The 24,911-nt window shown below is 44.1% G+C and overlaps 1 protein-coding gene across 1 annotated transcript in view; it reads left to right on the plus strand.

Annotated features, from left to right (window-relative positions):
* Itpr1 (inositol 1,4,5-trisphosphate receptor type 1) overlaps positions 1-24,911 on the plus strand; it is a gene marked incomplete at its 5' end in the record, with an annotated part of 210,471 nt that overhangs the window by 159,587 nt on the left and 25,973 nt on the right. The window contains 7 exons of the mRNA XM_050124741.1: positions 6,147-6,322; positions 10,923-11,087; positions 16,004-16,199; positions 17,729-17,821; positions 18,910-19,049; positions 19,510-19,675; positions 23,485-23,645. Coding sequence (XP_049980698.1) covers positions 6,147-6,322; positions 10,923-11,087; positions 16,004-16,199; positions 17,729-17,821; positions 18,910-19,049; positions 19,510-19,675; positions 23,485-23,645 — 1,097 coding nt within the window. The remainder of the gene's footprint in view (positions 1-6,146; positions 6,323-10,922; positions 11,088-16,003; positions 16,200-17,728; positions 17,822-18,909; positions 19,050-19,509; positions 19,676-23,484; positions 23,646-24,911) is intronic.

The raw sequence follows: 24,911 nt of genomic DNA on the forward strand, positions 1-24,911 counted from the left end.
TAAAACTAGCCAGCATATAGGCACATTCTATCATTTCTCGCTCAGTATCTTTAATTTCAAGGAAACAGCTGAATGTTAACAGGAAGGCTAGAACGTGGGTCTTAAATTATATCATAGAAGCTATTGGTGCCGTTTAGAATCCCAGTTTCCAAATTACCCTTTTCCAGATAAGATGAAATAGTAGCTTTTACCCAAGATTTGATTTTAAATCAAACTTAAAATAGTTTAAAAGAAAAAGGAAGAGGAAGAGAAGCTATGGAGCCTGTCAGAAATTGTTTTAAACCCCATGTCTTACATATGGGGAAAGCATGTGTCTGAGAAGTTGAGAGAGACAGTGTGCCAAGCTAGTTAGTGGTGGAGCTGATCTTACAGCACAGACATTTTGTAACCAATCCATTGTATGTTTTCCCACAGCACACTTCTGGGGTGGTTTTTAGACTAAAGACTTTAAGAAACCTCTGGAATCTTTTTTCCGTTTCGAAGGTCAGGGGTGAGGCACGTCTTGAGACGCTAGCCAGTACTCCTTGAATGTTTAGACTGGAGAGCGGCTGCAGCCATTCATGGATTTCCCCCGCCCACCATCTCCTTCCAGTCATCTGCCTGAGCCTTCTACATGTTCTGATGAGAAAAGGCACACAGTATAAGACAACATTTTTCTGTTGGGGGGGATCCTCAATTCGATAACTGGTATTTGAGAGGCACTGGGGTTCTGGTGGCAGACATGAAATGTTCCTCCTCTCTTAGATATCCATGTCCTCTTTCCTCTCACCACAGTAAGGATGCAATCCAAAGCCTCATGCATGCTAGGCAAGTGCTCCAGCATGGAACCATGTGCCCAGTCCCGTGCATCTCTGTCTCCAGGGAGGCCCAGTTTCTAGCTAAATTTTTCATCAGAGCTTTTTAGCACACCACTTGGCCTGTAGGTAAAACAACCTGACAGTAGCATCCTGTATGAAACTTAATGGGATAAAGAAGCTCCCAATCAGACCCAGAAAAACACTGAGAATATTTAAACTGAATATTACAGTTGTAGATCTAAGCAGCATATGTGTAATAAAAGTATATTTAAGGACCAACTTTAAAGGGATAACATGTTGTATAATGCTACATACCCTTTCTAGGACTTAACTTTTCTGTTTGGATTTACATTGAAGGTATCATTTAAATAGTCACAATCTAAACACAGGTCGGGGGAAGCATTTTCTTTCTATAAATGCCAAATCAGGAAACATGAGTGTTTATGTCTGAAAAGATTTATTGGATCACAGGGCTACAGTTTTCATCTGGGAAAGTATCTCCATTAACCAAGATCCATTAATCCATGGGGGTGAGAGCAATAAAGGAGTCAGCACAAACCTCCATTGGTGATTACCCAGGTCTCCTTCCAACTCAGAGAAATGGCTGTGTTCATCCCAGCAGATTGCTTGGCCATTTCTTTGCATGTACTTTTATGTGCCCTCCATCCCTCTATCGATATTTCAAACAGACTTTTATAATTCACCCAACTATTTTCATCACTGGTCATTTGTACCAGCAACCAGGGCAGTGTCTGGGAACAGTAAGTTGACACCCCCCACTTTTCAGTTTTATCCTTCATACTGTGAAATTCTAGACATGGGTTTGCTGGCCACTGGTCATATGACCACGTACAAGCCTCTTTGGTTACTCCGTGATATTGCTTGTATTCTTGGATGCTGACACATAGTCAGGATGCTGAGGCTTTGGTATAACTTCAGAAATGCCTAGAAGGTTCCAACAAAATAGTTGTAGAAGCCTAAACCCTTACCAGTCAAACTTGAGGCCTCTTGAATGAGGTGATGGTTGAGATCTTCCCAACCCTATTGTGGCATACTCTATGTGTGGCACTCATCTTCATTAGCCTGAAGGATACAAGGTTTCCTTGTCTGATTATGGATCATTGGTCAACTTCATGCCAGCAGATTAAATGGAAAGCATGTCAGAGCTCTTAGGAATGAAAGGAGGCTGATTCAACCTACAAATCCCCGTTAACAATACGGAGACTGAAGTTACCTTGGAAGCAGGATTTGTAACATGTGCTATGGGAATTTTCTGTGCTCAACAACGGTTTTCAGGAAAATGGTTGCATTAATGCTGCTCAGAAAATAGATGTGGCTCGCTAATCTGAAAGTGCTGATGTAAGAACAGTATATGTTTGGCTCTATATAGGCAGCTCAGTAGTAGGATCTTTGCCAAGCATGACCAAGGCCAGGATTTGATCTCCAGCACTTCCAAAATAAATTTTCTGTGTATGTTTGCATCACAATTTCTTACACCCTAAAAACAGGACTGCTAAAATGTATCTCTTAGATGTACATAACAACCTTTTTGTGTGCGGTGCTGTAGTTCCATGGCTTATGAGACTGTAGCAAGCAAAGGTAGCTGTGGCCTTAAAAGCTCCTTTGCAAAGGCATCTCCCCAGTCTGCTGAGCTACTCATTGGAAGCACAGCACTTAAACAGAGTCAGGTATTGCTCAGTCTGTGAGTATGCCACAGTGCCTCAAGTAAAGACAGTGTGGCTCCTTAAACTATCTTATGATTGAAATGCTTTAACTTGCTTATGAGTGGAAGGAACAGCATGACAAACTGCCATGTACATCAGCCCAGCTTGAACAATTAGCATTTTGCTAAACTTGTTTCCTCTAGCCCCCTACTGTATTTTTGAAACATTTTAGAAAAGTTTAGACATTTTGTTGTTTTGACCATAAATATTTCAGTGTTCCTCTAACTTATAAGCATATTTTAAAATATATATAACCACCATGATATTATCATATGTAACAAAACTAACAGTCAATCCTGTAATAGTCCAGATTCACTTTTCTCCAGTTCCAGCTGTCTCCAAGATTTCTTTCTAGACCCAATCTCTTGGAGTCTAGCACTTGTTCTCAGTACCATGTTAGTAGGAAGGAAAGAGCAAGTTCTTACATTGACCTCTTTAGGACTGGAATGCACGTGTTGTACTGGCCACATTTATGGTTAAAAGATTAAGAATCTGTTGAAAACCGAGCTTGGTTGAATAGGTTTTTAATCCCAGCACATGGAAGGTAAACTCAGGCATATCTCTGTGAGTTCAAATTCAAAAAGTTCTAAGCCAGCCAGAGCAACATAGTGTGGCCTTGTCTTTAGCACCACCACCCCAAAGAGAAAGAAGAGAATCTTTTTAAAATGGTTATTAAACATTTGTGAGAATGAAATGACAAGCCAGAGAATGGGAGAAAACATTTCTAAAGAATGTATCTGAATATATCAGTACTTACATGCAGAATATGAACACATAAAAAACTGTAATAAAAAGAACACCCCAGTAAAAGAATGGGCAAGGTATTTGCTCAAATGAATAACAAAAGAAGGTCGAAGAATGACCAGTAGGTACATGAGAAGATAGCCAGCATCATGATTTGTCCATAAAGCACAAATGAGAACAACAGTCATATATTGCTAGAATGACTAAATTACAAAATACTGTCAGTGTCAAAGGCCAATGAAAGGCAAAAAGGTGCAGTCTCTGTGGAAAGCAATATGGCAGTATCTCACAAAGTTGTGCATTATATATAAGAGCCAACAATCTACTTCTCTGTGTTTATCCAAAAGAAAGGACAGCATCAATCAACCCCACTCCAAGGTTTGCACTTGAATGTTCCAGTAGCATCATTCCGAATCTCCACACTGGGATGACCACACATATCCCTTCATTTATTGAGTAAATAAATAAATTGTGGTACATCCATAGTACCACATAGCAATAAAAATAATGAAATAGGAGTAACCAGCCTGATTCTGAAACACTTATTAGTCCCACACAAAAGACTAACTACTAATAGACTTCTTTCTCCATTTTCATGAGAAATGCAAAATTATAGTAACAAACACACTTATGGTAACCTGGGGGTAGGATAAGGCAACACATAAACTACAGAGAATTCCTGGGAATCTTCAGGGTGCTCATGTTTGCCAGGTCGAGTGCAGTCTGTGTCTTGATTGTGGTGACAACATCTGGTGATGGTCATATGACTACAAAATGCCAAACTTCTTGATCTATGTTTACAATGAATTCTTTTTTTTCTTTCCTTCTTTTTTTATTTGTTTTGTTTTGTTTTGTTTTTCAAGACAGGGTTTTTCTCTGTGTAACAATCCTAGCTCTCCTGGAACTAGCTCTTATAGACCAAGCTGGCCTCGAACTCACAGAGATCCATCTGCCTCCCGAGTACTGGGATGAAAGGGCACGCCACCACCGCCTGGCGAGTTCTTTTTTTAATAGTAGCTAAAGTCTATTAACATTAGAGGCATGTGACTTCTAGCCATACGCTATGTTACTTAGGAGAAAATATATAAAAAGTGGATTACCTTTAAAATAGAGATACTGTACCAACCCCATAGGTTGGCAGAGGGGGCTGAATAAGTGATAATGAATGAGAACAGGAGAAAGACAATGATGCCTGACAGTTGTTAAAAGTGCACAGAAAGGTACATACGCCCCCAGAATCCACATTTTGAGTTTTCACAAACCGTATGTGCCCCTGTGCCCTTCCCTTCCCTTCCCTTCCCTTCCCTTCCCTTCCCTTCCCTTCCCTTCCCTTCCCTTCCCTTCCCTTCCCTTCCCTTCCCTTCCCTTCCCTTCTTCCCTTTCCTGTATATGTGGTATGTGTCTTGATCTCCACTTTGTGTATTGAGGCAAGGTCTCTCAATTGAGCCTCGCTAGTCTAGCTAGCAAACTCATTGTGAGGATTCCCTGTCCCTTTCGCCCACTCACTGGGTTTACAAGAGAGCCACCAAATCCATCCAACATTAACATGGATGCTGGAGATCTGAACTGCCACCTTGTGCCCATTTTTAACCAGTTTTTCCTTCTCAAGGATACCGAAAGTGAAAAAAGGCAAGTGGCTGACTCTAGGAGGACAATTGTTGAGGAGAAAATGCCTCTGGGTGGGTGTGACGGTAGGTGTGACGTAGCTGGGGAAAGAGCAGCCACCTGCATAGTTACCTCCTCTTGGACTGTGCTATACTCCTGGCCATTCTAAAGAAGAAAAGCTCCTTTATATAAGTGTCCTGAATCATGTAGCACTGCTTGTTTACATCTGAGGGAGACTCAAAATGTGACAGCATTTGCAATAGGGGTGTTTTTTTTTTTAATGAGTGTTTTACAGAATTGTATTTTTAGCCACATTGGCTCATGTTATGTAACCAAGACATCTCGTGGGACACTCTAAATAGAACCTGAAATAGCAAGAGATGACAAAAACTGGTAGAAGCTCGTTGACTGCAGGGGTAATCTAACTGGAGATGATGCTCAAGAGCCAGAAGTTGCCTTCCTCCTTCCCTTGAGGACATCAAGTTCAACCATGGAACCTGCGGTTTTCCTTTGCATGTTTTTAATATAAAGCAAGTTTAGGCTTCCAGTCCCTCCATCCCCAGAAATTAATTGTGTCCTGCAGATCAGTTTTATTTGTTGAAGAAGTATCTGATATCTCCTCTGTGCTAGGTACTTTTCTCAAGAAATTTTAGAGTCTAGGCAGGACACAGACAAGAAAAATAATGGTTAGAAAATAGCAGCATATGGGGCTGGTGAGATGGCTTAGCAGTTAAAGCATACTGGCTGCTCTTCCAGAGGACCCGGGTTCAATTCCCAGAACCGACATGGCAGTTTACAACTGCCTGTAATCCATCTCCAAGCAATTTGACACCCTCAAATAGGCATACATTCAAGCAAAACACCAGTGCATGTAAAAATAAATAAATCTTTTAAAAGGAAAAAAGGACAGAAAGAAAAGAAGAAATGAGCAACATTTGAGCCAGGAGTTATAGCTCCGCGGGTAGGGAGCTGCCCTAGCATACCAGGCCTGTAGGAAAGGCCAGGAAGCATGAGGAAGAGAACACTCTGCCTGTTCAAAATGGTAATGTGTCAGCTAAACCTGAGATACACAGGAGGACCAGGGAGTTTTCCAGGCAGAAGAAACATAAATGATGACTTGGAAGTCTAAACCCTCTGGAACTGAGAATTTGAGGTAAAAATCAGAACAACGTAGTTTAGAGAGGTAACTGAAGAAAATGTCATCAATCCTGCCTTAATCTGTCACCCAGATGCCATGAAAGCACGAAGCCCAAAGACCTCTGTTTTGTCTTTCCAGGAACATTAGAGCCTCACTGGTCAGGCCTTCTGTGGACAGCCATGCTCATATCTCTGGCAATCGTCATTGCTCTGCCCAAGCCCCATGGCATCCGGGCCTTAATTGCTTCCACAATCCTACGATTGATATTTTCAGTTGGGTTACAACCTACACTGTTTCTGCTGGGAGCTTTCAATGTAAGTATGAACCACTTTATAGTACAGTTCTTATTTGCAAATTGGTGGGAATATCTTCCATTTGGTCCCTGGCATCTTGGCCTATGTTTTCAATCTAGAAAAAATAAAATAAAATACTGTTAGATTGGCATCTTCTTTGACCTATTCAGGGTAAATTGAGTCTCCAAAGACATCATTTGGGCCTCAGCAGGTCCTTTCCTTGGGAGTAGCCCTTTCAAGAACTAGATAGTAATGGTAGCAACAGAGTAACTTTAAGTTAGTTTGACCAGTCAGGCCAAAGGTTTGCTTAGACCATAGGTTTTTAGCCAGTAAGTCAAATGATCAAATATTAACAAAGTCTTACATAGAAAAGAGGGGAGAGGTCATAGGGACTGTTCAAAAAACAGACAGAGGAAGTGGAGAAAGAAGAAGAGAATTAGGCATAACTAATGTCAGTGAACACAGAGAAATGCAGTCATTATAGTGGAAGGGATGCTAAGGGTCCTTAGGAAAGGGTGATGGCCGATAGAAGGCTGTAGGTGGCACAGGACTCTTAGCAGAGGAAAAGAGAAACTTCAGATATGAAAGGTGTCATGGGAATTTAAAAGTTCCTTCCTTTGGCTTTGGTTCCTGTTCTAAGCATATAAGAAAGCTGTACAAAAAATGGAAGTGTCAGAAAAATAAGGGTAATGCACAGCCATGCCTAGGTCTTCAGATGGCAAAAAGCAGCAAGGATTCTGGCAAAATAAGCTCAGAGAAGGAGTCAGGGTTGAAATTGTGAGTTTCATTGATTTGGTTTTGATTTTGAGACAGCTGTGTAGCCAAGATTAGTCTTGAACTCACTATGTTGCCCAGGCTGGCCTCAAACTCATAATCTTCCTGCCTCAGCCTTCCAGAGTGACAAGATTATGGGTATGTGTCACTACAACCTATGAAGTTGTACCTTAAAGACTAGGAAAGGTGAGGCCAAGAGGTGCAAAACTCGGAAAAGCATTTTACTCACTTTAGGTCCCATAGAGCAAAGTGGAACAGCAGGCAAGAGACTTGCGTTTTACATGGGGACTGATCCTGGGACATTAAACTCTAGGAGAAATCCATTGGGCCTCATCTTCCAGGTTCACATCTATTTCCAAAACATCAATCCATGGTGGTATATTAGGTGTTAAGTTTGGAAAAGGTTCCATGGTGGAATCCATATAGGAAGTACTGGGTTCAATAAAATGAAAAGTGTTGTAAGATTTATCGGAGACCTATAGAAGTGATCATGACTCTCTGAGGAAGAGAACCTGCAAAGTCTTGTTTCCCAAATGCTTTAACCTGTAGTTTCGTAGATGTGTCTGTTGGGAATAACTTTATACGAATAAATGCTGGGAGACTCTGCTCACCTTGGTAGGAAGTGCTTACAATGTTTTGAGCCAAGATGATTTGTACAAAGGCATTCTTGAAAATTCATTCATCCGTGTTATGTGGACTAGGGTGGAAGGTGCTGTAGGCAGGGAGGGTGGCCTTTTGGGGCTCTGGCGGTGCTTTTGATCAGGTGTGGTAAGGCTGAGTCATAGTGTAGACATAAGAAACAAGGTACAGATATCACAGAGGTGAAGGAAAGAACTCCACAGGGTGGGCAAAAGGGCAGAGCCAATCCTTGTCAAACCGTGGCAAGATCTTTTGCTTCAAGCAAATGAAGAATTGCTGTCTTGATTGGGTGGGCAGTAAAAGGGAGAAATTTATTGTATGTGTTATAAAGCATTTAGTTGGGCTTATGGTTTCAGAAAGTTGGAGTCCATTGATGGCAAACGTTTGGCAGCAAGAAGAGCTGAGAGTTCACAAATTGTTCCCCAACCAGGAGGCCAAGAAAGCAAAGTGGAAATGGCTCAAATTCTCCCTCCTCTCCCATCCCCTACCCTGTGACGCACTTCCTAATTCTTCCCAAACAGTCTACCAGCTGGGGGTGAAGTATTCAAACATATGAGCCAATGTGGGCTATTCTCGTTAAAACCACCTGGGTCTTGGGGTGTGTGTTCATGTGTGTACACATGCTTGTGTACATACGCCCTTGTGCCGGTGCATATAGAGGCCAAGTGTCAACTTCAGTGTCAACCCCAGGAGCCATTCACCTTCTTATTTGAGACAAGGTCTCACTGACTTAAGGCTTGCTGGTTTGGTTAGTCTGGCTAGCCCCCAGGACCTGCCTGTCTCTGCCTCCCCAGCATAGAGAGGACAAGCACACATCACCACACAAGGATTTTTTTTTTTTACATGGGTTCTGGGGATCAAGCTCAGGCTCGCATACGAAGCACTTTAACAACCAGGCCATCCCCCTCGCCTAAAAAAAGACAAACTTAACGACAAATTTCCAGTCAGGGATGACTAGGCAAAGCCTCTGGCCACCATCTAAAATGAAATGATGTAGCAAAGTTTTTGAGGTGAAAATGTAGTCACATTGTTCACTTACCATGCTTGTGGTGACAAAACATGCCATTAACGTTAGCTCTGACATTTTTAAATCTGTGAGTGCAGTGACAACGAGAGACAGTTCTGGAGAGGGTGGCATATGTGTCATGTGCAAGAAAAGTTTAAGAGGGCATGCAGGATGATCAGATGATGGATGGATGGATGGATGGATGGATGGATGGATGGATGGATGATGGATGGATGGACGGATGGACTGATGGATGATAGAAAGACTCTTAGTGCCTCAGAGATTGTCTCCTGTGTACTGTCTAGTTCTGTTTGCTCTGCCCTTCAGTTATTACACAGACAGCTCATCTTTAACACAAACCACTTGCAAGGAACACTCAAGTTAGACAATTAATTATTATCTGTAATGCACTAGAGGTTTATTTTCTTTTATTTTGTTTTTAGCAGGAGACACCACCTATGGGAGAAGGAAGGGTAACTAAAAATAAGAAGGCTGGGGGGGGGGAGACTAGGGTGGTATCAAAAAGGTAGAGCACCAGGTTAAGGTGGGGACAAAGTGCTGAGTCTTGTGCTGGAGGAAGCTCGGGTGGATGCATTCAGGGCACAAGCAAAGATGTGGTGTATAAGGGCAGAATCCATTGGTGATAGAGTGGGAAGCTAGACCTAAAGTTGGTCAAGCAGAATCAGTATGGAGTAAAGCACTGGGCTGAGTCCGTGAACAGGAGTCACTTCCTGGAGAAGCAGTGAACGCTGAAGAGAAGAGTGAGTGAGATGAAGTGGATTGTCAGCCTGTTCAGATTTTTAAAACTTAGGTATATTTGGCGGTTCTGTGAAATCAACTGGTTTATGATTGTCCCTCATCTCTCCAAACTCCTCTTCTAAGACTCTATCCAGAGTCAGCCGTGCTTTGCTACCCTGTGAAGGACTCTTACACACAGGCTTAGATCTCAGGGGAAACCTGGCCTGTTGTCTGTTGAGCCTGCTTGAGAAAGCCAGAAGTTCTCCGTCTGTGCCCGAGTCCTCACTTATCTGATTGTCGGGAGCTCACTTACACTGGCCGACAGATTAGCTGGCAGAACGTCTGTGCACCTGGTGCCAAGGGAGCTAGAGTAGCCGAAGATGGTTTTCCCGAGTGCATTCAAAGAGCTTTCTCATCAGCCTTTTCTGTTACCATGTTACTAGAGAGGGACTTTCAGGCATAGGGTTTATATCTATGCAGATATAAAAGTATTAGCCAGTAGATAAGTCTGGTCCCCTTCAATAGTAGGTATCAGGAAACCCATTCTAGCTGAAGCAGAGGGGGAAATGCATTGGTTCGTCTTGTCATAGAAATCAAGAGTCTGACTTCAGGTATAGCTGAATGCAGGGCCCCGTTCCTGTGTTCCTTTGTTTGGCTATATGTCCTCTGTGCTGTTGTGTTTTCATGACTGTGGTGTGGTTAGAAGAGGCCAGCAGTCCTGAGCTCATATCCCTTCAAGGTCAAGGTAAGTAGAAAACACAAAATTGTCTCTTGATATAATCCCAGGGACATTTTCATTGGCTTCATTTGGTCAAGTGACTATCCTTGAGTAGTCATTATACCCATAAGAATAAAACACTGTGATTGGCCAGGCTGAAGCTGCTTCCAGACCCCAAAAACTGGTTCTTGAAAAGCCTGAATTCCCATGGGAAGGTGAGAAGTCATTCCCAGAAAGAAGTACAAGAGAAAGAGCTCATCCTGGCGAGCCTCATTTTTGTTTCTCAAGAAAGTGTTCATCTTAGTTGTGAACATATAAGCAAAGAGAGATGAGACTTGTCCACTTGTCATTAAGTTCTACCTCTGTTATTTCTGAAACGGAGCCAGCTTAGACAACAGGCATCGATCATGCCGATCACAGAGTTTGTGGATAGAGGCGACTTCTCTGTTTGACTGACTCATACAAGAATGTTAGAAATTGTTCATTTCGAAAATTGTAATTTCAGTATGTGTTAATTTTGTTTTTGCCGTACACAAGCACTGCTTGATTAGTGGCGCACATGAAATTATTTGACTCCTGTGTAATTCGTAATATGCCTGAAAAGCAAAGAAATAGAACGACTTAGAGCCACAGGACAGGCGTGAGTGTGCCTGGTGGGCTCTCGGTGCTGAGGCCCTCTCCAGTTCTCATGCACAGTTGAGTATGGTCTGCACCATGTGACTGTCCCCTCCACCATCTGTTCTCAGGTCTGCAATAAGATCATCTTTCTGATGAGCTTTGTGGGCAACTGTGGCACATTCACCAGAGGCTACCGAGCCATGATTCTGGATGTCGAGTTCCTCTATCATTTGCTGTATCTGCTGATCTGTGCCATGGGCCTCTTCGTACATGAATTCTTCTATAGCTTGCTGGTGAGTAGCAGGTGTTCACGTATCTCACACATGGAGAACCGTGTCAGCTGTTATCACAGACCCCACCTTCTAACAGCACCTAGTGTGCCTGGTCCTGTCATGGCAAGCCCCAATTGTATCTGGTCTTGGGAGGATCTGAGAGAAAAATGACATAGGAAACAAGGCAGCTCCCGGGAACCTGACAGTCCATCATCCCATAGTGTCCTGTGTGTGGCACATCTGTAGTTTCCACTCAGGGAAGAGGTGTCCATGTGCTTCAGATGTTTTCTATATATGTGTCTGTTTCTCTGACTCAGGTAACACTGTCAACTCCTTTCCCCTGTGATCTGTTTCCTCAATGCAAACCAAAGTACTCTTCTCAAAGTAAACCAAACTCAGTGCAAGGACCAGAGCAGGAGTAACATGCAAAGCCTCAAGACTCATGAGAATGAGCTTGCTAGAAAAAAGTGATTTTGTTCCCATGGGGCAAGGTGGTTATGGCCTTGACAGTCTGTGAGTTGCTTCTGTTCCCTTTCTTGGGAGCAGATTAAGTTACAAACCAAATAGTGATTTCCTGTCCAGTAGTCAGAGGAAACATAGATCTACAGAGTTGGAGATAAGAAATTTCATTGTACCTACACAACATGGCAAGAGCATAAACTAGTATGAAAACACAAGAAATAAAAATAGATCAAAAATGTCCAAGGCCTCAGTATTGGCTTAAGGAATGAAGGAAGGGAGGGAGGGAAAGGAAGGGATTTAGAAAGGTGGGGAAATTCCTTTAAGGAAGTGCTGTTTATATGGTTTCTGAGCTGCTCGCTTTTGTCTGTGCCTCAGTTTCCTCACTTACACGTGAGAAGGATATGCTTTCCTTGCAGGGATACTGTTCGGATCATAGGCAGCTGTTCATGTCAGCACTCTAGACAAGCATGGCCTCACAATGGCTCGCCATTACCTTTGTCATCCTCTATTCCTGCTCTCATACAAAATCTCATAAAGAATTCTCCAGGATTAGCTCATTCCATTAGTGGTAGATGTTGGCAGGCTAAACAGAATGGATTATTTTCTCTAGTTTCAGAATCTGTCTGGCTATGCTTTGAGGTTTTAGGCAATGAGGTTGCAGGATATACTTGTGAGTGCCATTATGTGGCCTATTTTGGTCATTCTACATTAGAAATCTTTAGAGCCCTGTCTCTATTCCGGAACCTTTCTGTATCATGCAAGAACATCCATGGCCAGAGTTCCAGCCTGTGAGCCAAGGAGACCTATACCCACCAGTCCAGCAAACTCCTGCCTGCCCTGGGTAGAGGGACAGAGGTCACGGAGGCCTCTCTTTTGTTCCTGCTCATGGGTCTCTCCCACGAGACAGACTCCCCTTTGACCCATGCCATCTCTCCCTGCTGGAGTGTACTTTCCCGGATAGTCTCCTTCCTGTTGATCTTGCTTCCTTTTATCTTCCTTTTCATCCCTTTCTTTTGAGTCATTTGTGGCGCCAGCCAGGGCCCTTCCTAAATGCAAGGGATAGAGTGGGATGATGTGAGCATCCTTACCTCAAGCCTCACCATCCACAAGACCGTAGCTGCTACCTCTTTGCGAGTCCATGCTTCTCCCACATTCTCACCCTACTTTTGAGGTAGATGATGTCTTCAGTTCACAGCTGAGGATCGTGAGGCATGGTAAGGTTAGGTAACTCCTGCTCTAAATCTCATAAGAAGTTGATCCCCCAAGTGCAAGCCTCATTTCTCTTGAAAACATAGACAAGCCTGTGCCTCTGTGAAACGGGCATTTCACACTGCAGTTCACATCTGTGTTTTCTGGAGCTCTCGGGTTTCTAGCAGAGAAGCCCAGGGAGGTCCGTCTAGATCGTGGTGAATGCTTGCCCTGTGTGTTTCTAGGGTTGCCTGTGAGCTCCTTTTCTCGTTCAAAGAAATACTGAATGTGTCTGATGAGAGCCCAGAACACAGTGCGGAAACTGTTCAAATTATCCCATGAAGAAAGCAAACTCCCAATGTTTAAAACAAACCTGGGTTTTCCATAAAACAAAAAGACCTCCAGCAGAGAACTCTAGTAGCCTCTGGATAGTCAGAGCTTCCTCACCTTAGGCAGCCCAGAAAGGGAGGAGGAAGGGATAATGATCCCTTGGCCTAATTAAGGTGCCACGGCCCCCAAAGACTGTCTGAACCTGGACTCACGCCTGCATCCTAGTCGTATTCTTAAGAAAATATTAACCCCCAAGATGGAAACGTACAAAGTTCATAAGGTGACAGAATGAGGACTCCAGATGGTCACTAAACACGGAGACATGTGCATCCCTAAGTGCCAAACCAAGACAAGCTCATTAAAATATCCATGGTTCTCTGAGTTTAACCTGTCACTTGGGGAAAGGTAAAAACTCATAATAACTCCTGGTCTGGTGGCCATGGGGACGCAATGGTTAGAAATTTTTATCTACTGAATGTAACTTGATGCAGCTTGCTGGAACGGCAATAGGCAGTACTTTTCTATTCTAACAGGAACTCTAAGTTTCTGTTTCTGGAAATTAGAAAACCGTAAGTAGGCGGGAATATATACAGGCATATCCAGAGATATTCATCATCACAAAAGCAATTCTGATAACACAATTGGAAACGTCTTGATTATTCAAAAAACGATATTGGCTATGTTGTGTGTAATTTTTCAATATACTACTAGGAGATCATTGTGACATGAAATGTTTATGAATGTTGTCTGAGAGTGCCTATATGTCATTATTATAGTATTTTTAATAATATTTGTACATTACATTTTTTAAAATTGTTTTTATTGAGTTATATATTTTTCTCCACTCCCCTTCCTTCCTCTCCTTTCCCCTTGGGACCCTCTCCCAAGGTTCCCATGCTCCCAATTTATTCAGAAGATTTTGTCTTTTTCTACTTCCCATATAGTTTAGATCTATGTATGTCTCTCTTAGGGTCCTCTTTGTTGTCTGGGTTCTCTGTGATTGTGAGTTGTAGGCTGGTTTTTCTTTGCTTTATTATATATTACATTTTTAAAAAAGGAATAATATGAATGGATATCTATAAATGATAGAATTATTAGGGTTTTTTCCTTTGTACTCCGTCTTTTCCAAATTTTCTACTTTGAACATGGGTCAATTTTTGTTTCTTTCTTTCTTTCTTTCTTTCTTTCTTTCTTTAATTAAAGGGTTTATTTAATTAAACTACCCCCTTTTCTATGTTTATTTTTCCTCATTTTACCATCTCAATTTTATAAATAGTATGTGTTTATTGTTTAAAATTCAAAATTATTTAAAAAATAAAACCACAAGAGCATTTTCTCTGTTTTGACCTGTTTCATGTCTGTGGTTCCTGCCCACAGAAGACAAGTACCCTTTGTTCACTTTTGTTCACTTTGTGACATTCTCTTAGACTGAGTTGCTAGACAATATTTAACTAGCATTAACAGCAACCGTCCTTTTTTTTTTTTTTTTTTTTTTTTTGTGGATTGAATGCTACCTCCTTGCTTCCTTTTAAGGATCCTCCTTTGCCCAGTACCCTCTAGGAAGCAAGTTTCAGGATACAGATTGGAGTTAGGTAGGAGGGAAGTTAGTTGGCCAGAAAATGGCCTGAGACATAAAATTCTAAGCTGGAAGATATTGGGAGATCAGCCATTTCCATCCACTCATTTTACAGATGACGAGACAGCGGTCCTGAGAGGCTCAGTCAGCATCTTGCTGTAAATCAAAAGCACAGTCAAGAGCCCAGGTGCTTTCCCCATGACTAACTTCACTGTGCACAGTTACTCAAAGCCGCAGTGAAGACCGAGCCTTTCAGGGCTGTCTAGACATGAGGACAGAGGGCACACTGTTTAACAGAAACCAAAAAGCTAGCCTTCAACCAGGCCTGACATGTGCCTATAATCCTCGATGGTCAAGAAGCTGACGCAGGGGGATAAAAAGTTTGCTGCCAGCGTGGGCAAAATAGAAAGACTCTTATCTTAAAAAAAAAAATAATAATAATAATTAAAAGTTTCTAAGTCCAAGAGTTACCCCATAGCTCTCTTCTAGTTGCCTCCCAACCAAACGGTTGTGGGTACCTCAAGGCAATCTACCAGTCGTCCTCTAATGCCTACATGGATATTCAAGGTTTGCCTTCCTCATGAAGAGAGTGTGTCCCTTAGTTAGGGGTCAGGCCTAACCTATGAACCTAGTGTGACATTCACAGGGTCTCTCCTATACTAAGAGAGGAAATGGAGGGCTTAGGTTTCCTAGTATGTCTCCACTGTGGACATCCTTACAACTGTACTGTGTGACTCTGCTCCAGTCTCTTCCTCGGGAAGTTGTTGATTACCTCTTACAGTACTGGCACAGCATATAAGAATGCCTGCGTGCTAAGCACTGTATAAATGATGTTTGCTTACTCTTAATATTAGCTCTCCATCCTCTAGTCTACAAATGAGGAAACTGAGGCTAGGGACTGGGGACAGAACAAAGCCCAAGACCCAGTGGCATCAGTAGCTGAGCTAAGATGTGAGCCTCAGCAGCCCAGAGATCTTACAATTCGCGTGTAACATGCCTGCCTTCACCATTAGATACTGCCCTTCCTGGAAGCGGGTACCAGAGTAGCTGGGCCTTTGGAGAAGCTTAGAAAATAGATTCTAAATGGATAGATGCCAAGACCCTGCTTACTTTCCTCCCCTTTGTTCTCTGAAGCTCCTGTTTCTATTTCTGGAACCTCTAACCTGTTTTGTGTGCTGTTTGAAGTTGGTACTGATTACCACCGCCCCTTCTATGTTTATTTTTCCTCATTTTTACCATCTCAGTTCTCACTGGGAAGACAGGCAACATGTTATGTGTTAAAATTATAGAATGATTCTGAATTTTCAAGAGAGTAAATGATGCTGATATAAACCTAAACACAGGCTTCTTAAAAATTGTTCTATCCTCTTGTTATTTGAAGCTGTTTGATTTAGTGTACAGAGAAGAGACTTTGCTCAATGTCATTAAAAGTGTCACCCGCAATGGACGGTCCATCATCTTGACAGCGGTCCTGGCTCTCATCCTGGTGTACCTGTTCTCAATAGTGGGCTATCTGTTCTTCAAGGATGACTTTATCTTGGAAGTAGACAGGCTGCCCAATGAAACGGCTGTTCCAGGTGGGTTTGGGATCCTCTTGTCTTTTTAAATGTCAGCAGGATTTTAACTGGACTAGAATAAATACATTACATTCACAGACAGATATCTCCCTAACACCAGAGTATGAAGTATGAATATAGGTCATCCTCATGTTATTCAAAAGGTGATGCCAAATACTGTGTTTTAAGGGTCAATGACTGACGCATGCATGTGTGCCGGTACATATTCTGATCTTAACTCTCAGGCAGCTGAAATCGGTGCAAATTAGAGGCCAGCCAAGGCTGCACAGTAGCAAGGTTCTGTCTCAAACACACACACACAGACACACACACAAATTTAACTAATGCCATATTTTCAGCCAGCACAACTTTTTCAGAATGCATTTTGACTATATTTAGTGAAAGCATCCCCTTGACTTAGCACACCTACTCCTGGTAATTTATACTTATGGGGATAACCTGCTAAGTGTGTGAAAAAGCAGACTTCTAGGACTGCAGTGTGAAGTTGGGAACATTCCACTGGACTGTGGCCATATCTGTGAGGTGGGGTACCCCATGCATAGCATGCATCCTTATCAACTTTTACGGACAAACACTGATAACACAAGAAAACTCAGAATAATGATAATAAGATCCTACTTTTAATTGAAACATTTATATATTGTTTTGTATATGGAGTTTTGTGAGACAGGGGATCGTATAGCTCAGGCTGGCCTTGGATTCACTGTGTACCCAAAGATGACCTTGAGTTCCTTATCTTCCTGCCTCTACCACCCAAGTGCTATAATTACACGCTGCACACCGCACTTGACTATCTGTATTTGATGTGGACAGACCCACACATTGCTAGCAGTGGCTATCCCTAAGGCTTTAAAAAAAATGTGAGTTTTACAATGAGCTCCTGTATATATAACAAAACTAGAAGTGACTTCCTATTTGCAAATGATACACAGTGATAATGTTTAAATGATGCCCGAGTGTTATTTCTCAGAATAGCTGCCAATGCTTAGTGAGCCACACCTGGATAAAGACAGCCGGGCTACCTGAGTTCAGAACACCAGCTATAATGCACTATCCTTGGCGGCCTTCTCCCCAAGTAGTGTATCTTGATGCGGAACCTCAGCCTTCGGTTGACACCAAGTGGCACTAAACGTCACCTACCTTCCGGTTCTTACCTAAACCAGCCTGAGCCCTGGGGTGCCATTCATGCCTGTGGTGCTTCCCCTGCAGGCATGATCCGGATCTTGCCGGAATCCATACACCCTGTAGTATTTCTCTTAGCGTTTCAGCTGTTTGTCTCTGCAGTCAGAGAGGTGCTATTTAAGTGCGATACTGTTAGTAAGCCTACAGAACTTGACATTTCTGGCTTTTTTCCCATCCAGCTCACCAAATAAAAGTGTAAATTGCATCTGTGGCTTTGAATTTATATGCAGTATTGGAGGGTGTTATTTATGTAAAGGATTGTTTAATCAGCCGTGAACCGGGGACTTCAAACATTTTAGCCGTATGCTGCCAGATTGTTTGTCACAAAACTCCCTTCTCTTTCCCAGAAACTGGCGAGAGTTTGGCAAAGGATTTCCTGTACTCTGATGTGTGCAGAGTGGAGACGGGGGAAAACTGTACCTCCCCTGCACCCAAAGAAGGTAGGAGCGCATGGCCACCAGCCCCAGGTGAATATCAGACACCTTCAGCGACTTAGGTGAGGCGGGGGTGTCAGAGCAGATTAAAGCAGAAACTGCTCCGGAGTGAGGCCAGCGGCAAGGGGGAGAAGTTGGAAGCGCGAGGGAGATGAACAGAAAAGGAAGCCATGTGTGCAGCCGCAAGCTGCTGATTTGAGTGTGAGTGCCAACTGTGGACGGGGCCCATGTGGGAAACGGCAATGGAGCCGGAGGGAGCCGGGTAAAGGGGTGATCATGGAACCAAATGCTGCCTCAGTAACGGTGCCATTTAGAAGACAGGCAGCCATCAACAAAAAACAAGGATTCTTAGGCAAAGGAGGGGAGGGGGTATTCTAAAGGCTTGGTGGTAAAACTCTTTTAAAGAGATAATGGACATGTGCAAGGACAGCAGCAAGAGGAGGTTCCAGAAAGATGTTAAAGATGTTAAAAAGTGCCCAGAAGCTGCAGCAGTGGGGTGATGCTGACGATCACCTCAGTGGGCGAGCACGTGCCTAGCGTGTGTGAGGCCCTGCCTGGATTCAGTCTCCAGGAGTTCAGAACAAATAAATAAAAGTGAAAGAATAAGAAAGAGATGATGTTTCAGCAGTGCAGCGAGGAGGTAGCAAGGCAGGCTGCCAAGTGGGATAGACAGCTTCTAATGTAAAGCCATGGAGGCCATGGCCCCTCTGTACTGTCCAGCCATGCTTCCATCCTCTGAGCATGCCCAGTTGGAACCTGATAGATCCCTCGCCTGAGAAGCAAGATGCCCTCTTCCTGGTCTGGGCCGAAGACTATATTCTGTTTGCAGATAGGACAACAGTGTAGCATCTTCAAACAGTAGGTGTCGTGTGAAGCCCTGTAGAGGAAGGACAGTCCTGACATGGCTTGAGAAGCGAACAGGGTTTAGTGGTGGGGACAGCACTGTTGGAGTTCTGACAGCAAACACCTGACTCTTCATCCCGTGGCTTTATTTCTTGGGCCGGAGAGATGGCATTTGGGAAACGTCACTGAAGAATCACAGTGTCTCTTACCCCCTCCTGTCTTAACTGTGTTATGACTCGCCCCGTTCACAGAGCTGCTCCCTGCGGAAGAAACAGAACAGGATAAGGAGCACACGTGTGAGACGCTGCTCATGTGCATCGTCACCGTTCTGAGTCACGGGCTGCGCAGTGGGGGTGGAGTTGGAGATGTGCTCAGGAAGCCATCCAAAGAGGTAAACGGATCCCAAGGGAAAGAAGGGACACAAGGGTGCGTGGGGGTGGCCAGTGGGGGTGCACTGTGGTGGAGCTGATTGTAAACTCTCGGTGTGGAGGATGAGCTGGGAATGTGACAAGCCATTGTGCAAGAGCTAGTCAGTGCCCCTCCCCAGGCATGCCCACTAAAGCATGTTCAGGCTCCACGACAACTCTGTGTTTCTCTCCTCCCTTGACAGAAGTCCGCTTTAATAGTAGACCTGGCCACCCCAACACACTTTCAGAACCTTCCTGGTTGTGTTAGTTCAGCAGCTGGAGAAATCATAATATAGATCCAGGGGATTAAAAAGAGACATAGTTGGGGATTTTAAAGTTTGATGCCCAATGTAACTCCTGCCCAAGGGGATACCTATCCAGCTGGAGCTGGGCTCTGACCTCTTCAGGGTAACAGGCACTGAGGGCGCGATCTCACATCTACAGGAGCCTCTGTTTGCCGCGAGGGTGATCTATGACCTGCTCTTCTTCTTCATGGTCATCATCATCGTCCTGAACCTGATCTTTGGGGTCATCATTGACACCTTCGCTGACCTGAGGAGTGAGAAGCAGAAGAAGGAGGAGATCTTAAAGACCACATGCTTCATCTGTGGTAAGTATCTGCCCAGTCAGGCAAGCAGGCCGCTGGCCAGCGTGGTTGCGCACGTGGACACACGGCACTGGGGTAGGCACAGAACAGACTCTAGGCTGGGATGCTCACTCTGTCCTCTCCCATCTCCTGCCCTCCCCAGCAGGAGAGGCTGGGGGGTATCTGGGAACCTAATAAACTCTGTGCAGTAGTTGTCAGTTTGCCTCAAGGAATTAAGTTCTGGAGAGTAGAAACGTGGCCACACATTTAAGACAAATGTAACTTTCTGTGTCAGGGCATCCTGAGAATCCCCTGGTCTAGTTGTAAGCCAACTAGAAAGGAGAGCCATCGTCCAGCTGCAGCCTGAGAGTCTTCTCTACTGGCAGGTTCAAGCTTCTGTGGAAAAATACCATCACTAGAGCTGGGCATGTTGGCACCCACCTGTGATCACAACACTCGGGAAGCCAAGGCAGGCTGATGGCTGTGAGTCCAATGTTAGCTTGACCTCATGGCAACTTCCAGGTCAACCTGGGCCACCTAGCAAAATCCTGTCTCAAAGCAGAGAGTGCGAGGAAGGGCGGAGAGATGGCTCAGAGGTTAAGAGTATTCGCTGCTCTTGTGTGTAACCCGAATTTAGCTCCCAGCATCCATACCATCCACAAGGTGGTGGCTTGTGTCAGCTTCTAACTTCAGCTGCAGAAGGATCCAACACTTCTGGTCTCCATGGGTACCTGAACTCATGCGCACATACATATAAGCAACACTAATAGACTCAGTAGGTTGTGTTTATATATTTATCATATATGTATATCGTGTGTGTGAGACAGAGATAAAGAGCCATGAGTTTGAGAGATAGTATAATTTTGTTTAAATTCTGGCACTCAGGAGGCAGAGGCAGGCAGATCTCTGTGAGTTTGAAGCTAGTCTGGTCTTCATAGCCAATTCCAGGACAGCCAAGGAGATATAGTGAGACCCTATGTCAAAAAAAATAAAATAAAATAAATCAATTTAATAATTTTGGGGAAGGGGTGGATTTTGTAATAGGGGTGTGTGTGTGTGTGTGTGTGTGTGTGTGTGTGTGTAACAGCCCTAACTGTTCTGGAACTAGCTCTTGTAGATCAGGCTGGCCTAGAACTCATAGAGATCTGCCTATTTCTGCCTTTGGAGTGCTGGGATTAAAGGAGTGAGCTGCCACCACCCAGACTATTTTATCTTTTAAAGGAAGGAAAGAAAAAGGTCTCTTACAGTCAGGTGAAAGTTAAAGGCTTGGACTTGGTGTGTCATGCCTGGCTCACGCCCAGCCTTAGCTGCTGACAGGCCATGCACCTGTGTTCAGTCATTCACACTCGCTGAACATTGTCCCCACCTGTAAAGTGGGTGGCTTCCCATGCACTTCTCTGTCACTGTGAGAATTAGGAGGGAGGACTTGGATAGGCTCCTAGCATAGCCCCCCTCACAGTGCAGGTTAAGTAGGGAGCTGCTGCATGAAACAAGTGCTCACAGCCGGAATTCCAGCAGTCTGGGAGGAGGCTGAGCCAGGAATATCATGGGTTCAAGGCCAACCTAGGAGATACGGAGAGCCTGAAGCCAGTCTGAGCTATATGAAACCCTTTCTCAAAAAACAACATAAAAATAGTTTCCTGGGGTACCAAAAATGTCACGAAAAGTTACCATAACTGCAGGAAAATGTATGCAGATGCAAGCTAATCATGTGGGAATCTGGAAGAAGAGAAATCATTTTAGTGTTATTCATAATATAGTTACTAAATTTATGAGTCCCTTCCCGGTATATATAATAAAAATGAACACTTTTCTTTTGAACATTTAAATACTTTTTAACCTCTTTAAGACCTATCCCTTGAGCTTTTTATTGATATAATTTTAGTTATAGAAGTCATAAACCTAATACAGTTTCTCCTAGTCTTGAGTCTCCAAATTTTAACACTAGTTCTCCTCTGCTTTATTCAGTCACACGTGACACACACAGAGAGACACACACAAACCCCCACGTGCACTCACGTACAATTGCACACTCACTCACACAATTTTTCCAAGCTATCTCAGTGTCAACAGCTGGTGCCCAAATATTTCAGTATATATTTGCCGAGGACAAGGACATTCTCTTACTTGGCTGCAGTATAGTTACTGAAATTGGGAAATCAAAAGAGAGACAAATCTGCCTATCGAATTTTAAAACTTCACCCTTCATTCTGGTAGCACCCTTCGAAAGCCCCAGACCATGGGTGGCATTCTGCCTTCAGACCCCTCTTAACTCCAAGGACCGACATTTCTGAGGGCTGTAGGATGCCCCGTGATTTGAGTTTCTCAGAAGCTCCCTGTGGTAGAGCTGAGCTTCTGCGTTTTTATGTGAATATCAAAGACATGCTTTTCCGTCCCTCTCAGCTTGCCCTACCAGGGACACATGGAGCCAGTCCCTATTAAAGCTGCTGATACTCAGTTTGATCGCTTGGCTGAGGACCTAATTGGCATGTTTCCTCCATCAGAAAGTCACTGTATGGCAGGAAGCTTGGAAACTGGAACTAACCTTGGTATTTCTCACATTAGACTTTCAGCCCCACCTTTAGTATCCAAATGATGATTCCTGCTTCATGTATTTATTTTCTGTTATGATTTATTAGTTCATTAATTTTGAGATAGCATCTTACTACATAGCCTAGGTTGGCCTTGAACGTGTGATCCTCCTGCCTCACCCTCCCAACTCTGGTGATTACAGGTATGTGCCATTGTACCTGACTCTGTTTTGATGCTCAGTTTACCTTGGATTTGGCCAATGAGAACCCTTCAGGCTGGCTTCTGTGTTTCGACATGTCATATTTTTTTGTACTTATTTTTCTGGCATCTTAAGAATTTCTGGTCTCAGACCTGTGCTTTCCCTAATCTAGCAATATAATCATCCATTTCTCCATATGCCCCAGTTGTTCATAGCGAAATAGGCATTTAGTAGCCAATGTCTAAGTCCTCATTCCTATTCGTGTGCACTGCTCCCGGCCTAAGCTATAGAACTATGGACTGGTATATGTGTATACCTTGGTGTGTGTATGGAGACACATGGAAACAGATCTACACACACCTGCATCTTTTTCTCTAGTTTCATATATATAACAATGAAATGACTACCTCTAATTCTGATTCAGCATCCTCCTTACTCTTTATATTTGTGCTCCTTTTTTTAACACGAGCAATCCAAATCCCACTAATGGCCCGAAATATATTTCTTTATTTCCCAACTCTCATTTCATAATGACGAACCCAGACCTCTACAAACTACAGTTCTCAACTAGCAACAGAAATTGGTTTAAAGCTCCCTTTACCCTGTCTGCATTTTGGCATTTACCTGGGAGAGGGAGTTGGAATTTACTGATCTCCTGTGTCTGAGCCTGTCCCCATTTTCTCACCTGGGAACTTAGAAGGCAGGTTTCCCATCACCCATGAAGTGACCAAGATACCTGCAAGTCTAGTAGCCAGTAGCAAATGGCAGAAGTGGGGTTCAGACCCAGACAGGGTCCTCACATGCTGCTGCCCATGTATAAATCCAGCACTTGCTAGTTTGAAGCAGGAAAACCAGGAGTTCAGAGTTTTCCTCTGGCCACATAGTGCTTTTGAGGCCAACCTAGGGTATGTGAGACCCTGTCTCAAAACAAAACAGAAAGATAAAACAAAACAAACCCCAATGAATCAGACTCAGCCTGAGCCCTCCTGCCATGATGAAAGTGTGTTTCAAAGCCAATAGACTTCAACTCCGTATGCAGATCAATCGAGACAACCGGCTATATTGACTTTCCTGTGTCACGGATGTTCTGTTTCTTGTTTAGGCTTAGAAAGAGACAAGTTTGACAATAAGACTGTCACCTTTGAAGAGCACATCAAGGAGGAGCACAACATGTGGCACTATCTGTGCTTCATCGTGCTGGTGAAAGTGAAGGACTCCACGGAGTACACCGGACCAGAGAGTTATGTGGCCGAGATGATCAGGGTGAGTGAAAAGATGCCCCGAGGTGCCCTGAAAGCAGGACAGCCATGGCAACCACTGCTCTATCTTCTTAGCTCAATATGTGGCTTTGGCACCTGGAGAGGAGCCACTACCAAAAACCTATTGATGGAGATGCCAGTACTCTGTTCACCCGTGATCTCTGGGGCTCATCCGGACCCACGGTCCTCCTGTTCCCAAGGAGGGGCTACTGAGACTTGAATTGACTCAGGCTGTCTAACAGCTGGGTCTGGAGTCTTAACTTACCGCCTGCTCCACCTCCCAGCATAGGATCTGTGTCAGAATCCTCTCCTTGATTATTAGAGGCGCCTTACACACCTAATGAGCGGGAGGTATAGTTTTAAGCATGACTTGCATGTTTGGGCTTAGCCTAGCCTTCGGTGAGGTGTTCTGCTAAGTGTCTGGAAGGGATCGTATGAAGGAAAGAATCTGAGCCCCAGATGAATCTTCCTGCTGGTGGGAAGAGTGTATTGCTGTGTCCCGGCGAGGCAGAAAAGTGGCTGCTGCGGGTTTTCCGATCACTCTTCTCCGGCAGGGCTCTGAGGTGTCACCAGACATGTGCCATGAGAGTCCCCAGCCAGCTGCCCTTTATGACACGTGCTTTCCAAATTCGTTAGGGTGTGCAGGGGCGTGTGACGAAGCGAGGAGGCATGAACTGGGAAAGCAGGTGACCCTTTGTGATGAGCCTGGCCTCACCCTGGAAAAGGCCGTTGGCTCTTGAAAAGGCTCCAGGATTGGTTACCGTCCTCCCAGTTGCCAAGGACTGGAGGGCTCCGCCTGACAATGAGTTTCCCCGACTCTGCTCTGCTGTTGTTTCTGTGTGTGTGACTTTCAGGCTTTCCATGTTAGGATATTCAAATCAGTCTGTCCCGGTGAGCAGCAGTGTTACACACGTGCCCCAGTGAGCAGCAGTGTTACACACACATCCCAGTGAGCAGCAGTGTTACACATACATCCCAGTGAGCAGCAGTGTTCACACACATCCCAGTGAGCAGCAGTGTTACACACCCACCCCAGTGAACAACAGTCTTCACACACATTGCAGTGAGCGGCAGTGTTACACACGCACCCCAGTGAACAGCAGTGTTCACACACATTGCAGTGAGCGGCAGTGTTACACACGCACCCCAGTGAACGGCAGTGTTCACACGCATTGCAGTGAGCGGCAGTGCTACACACGGCAGGCTCACAGGCTGGCGGTGGTTAGGGTTTGAACTATAGTGCAGGCAGTGCTGCAGTCAGGAGTGCCAC

The sequence above is a fragment of the Alexandromys fortis genome, unplaced genomic scaffold, assembly GCF_014885135.2.
Source record: "Alexandromys fortis isolate MF-2015 unplaced genomic scaffold, M_Fortis_MF-2015_v1.1 scaffold_234, whole genome shotgun sequence".
NCBI classification, from domain to species: Eukaryota; Metazoa; Chordata; class Mammalia; order Rodentia; family Cricetidae; genus Alexandromys; species Alexandromys fortis.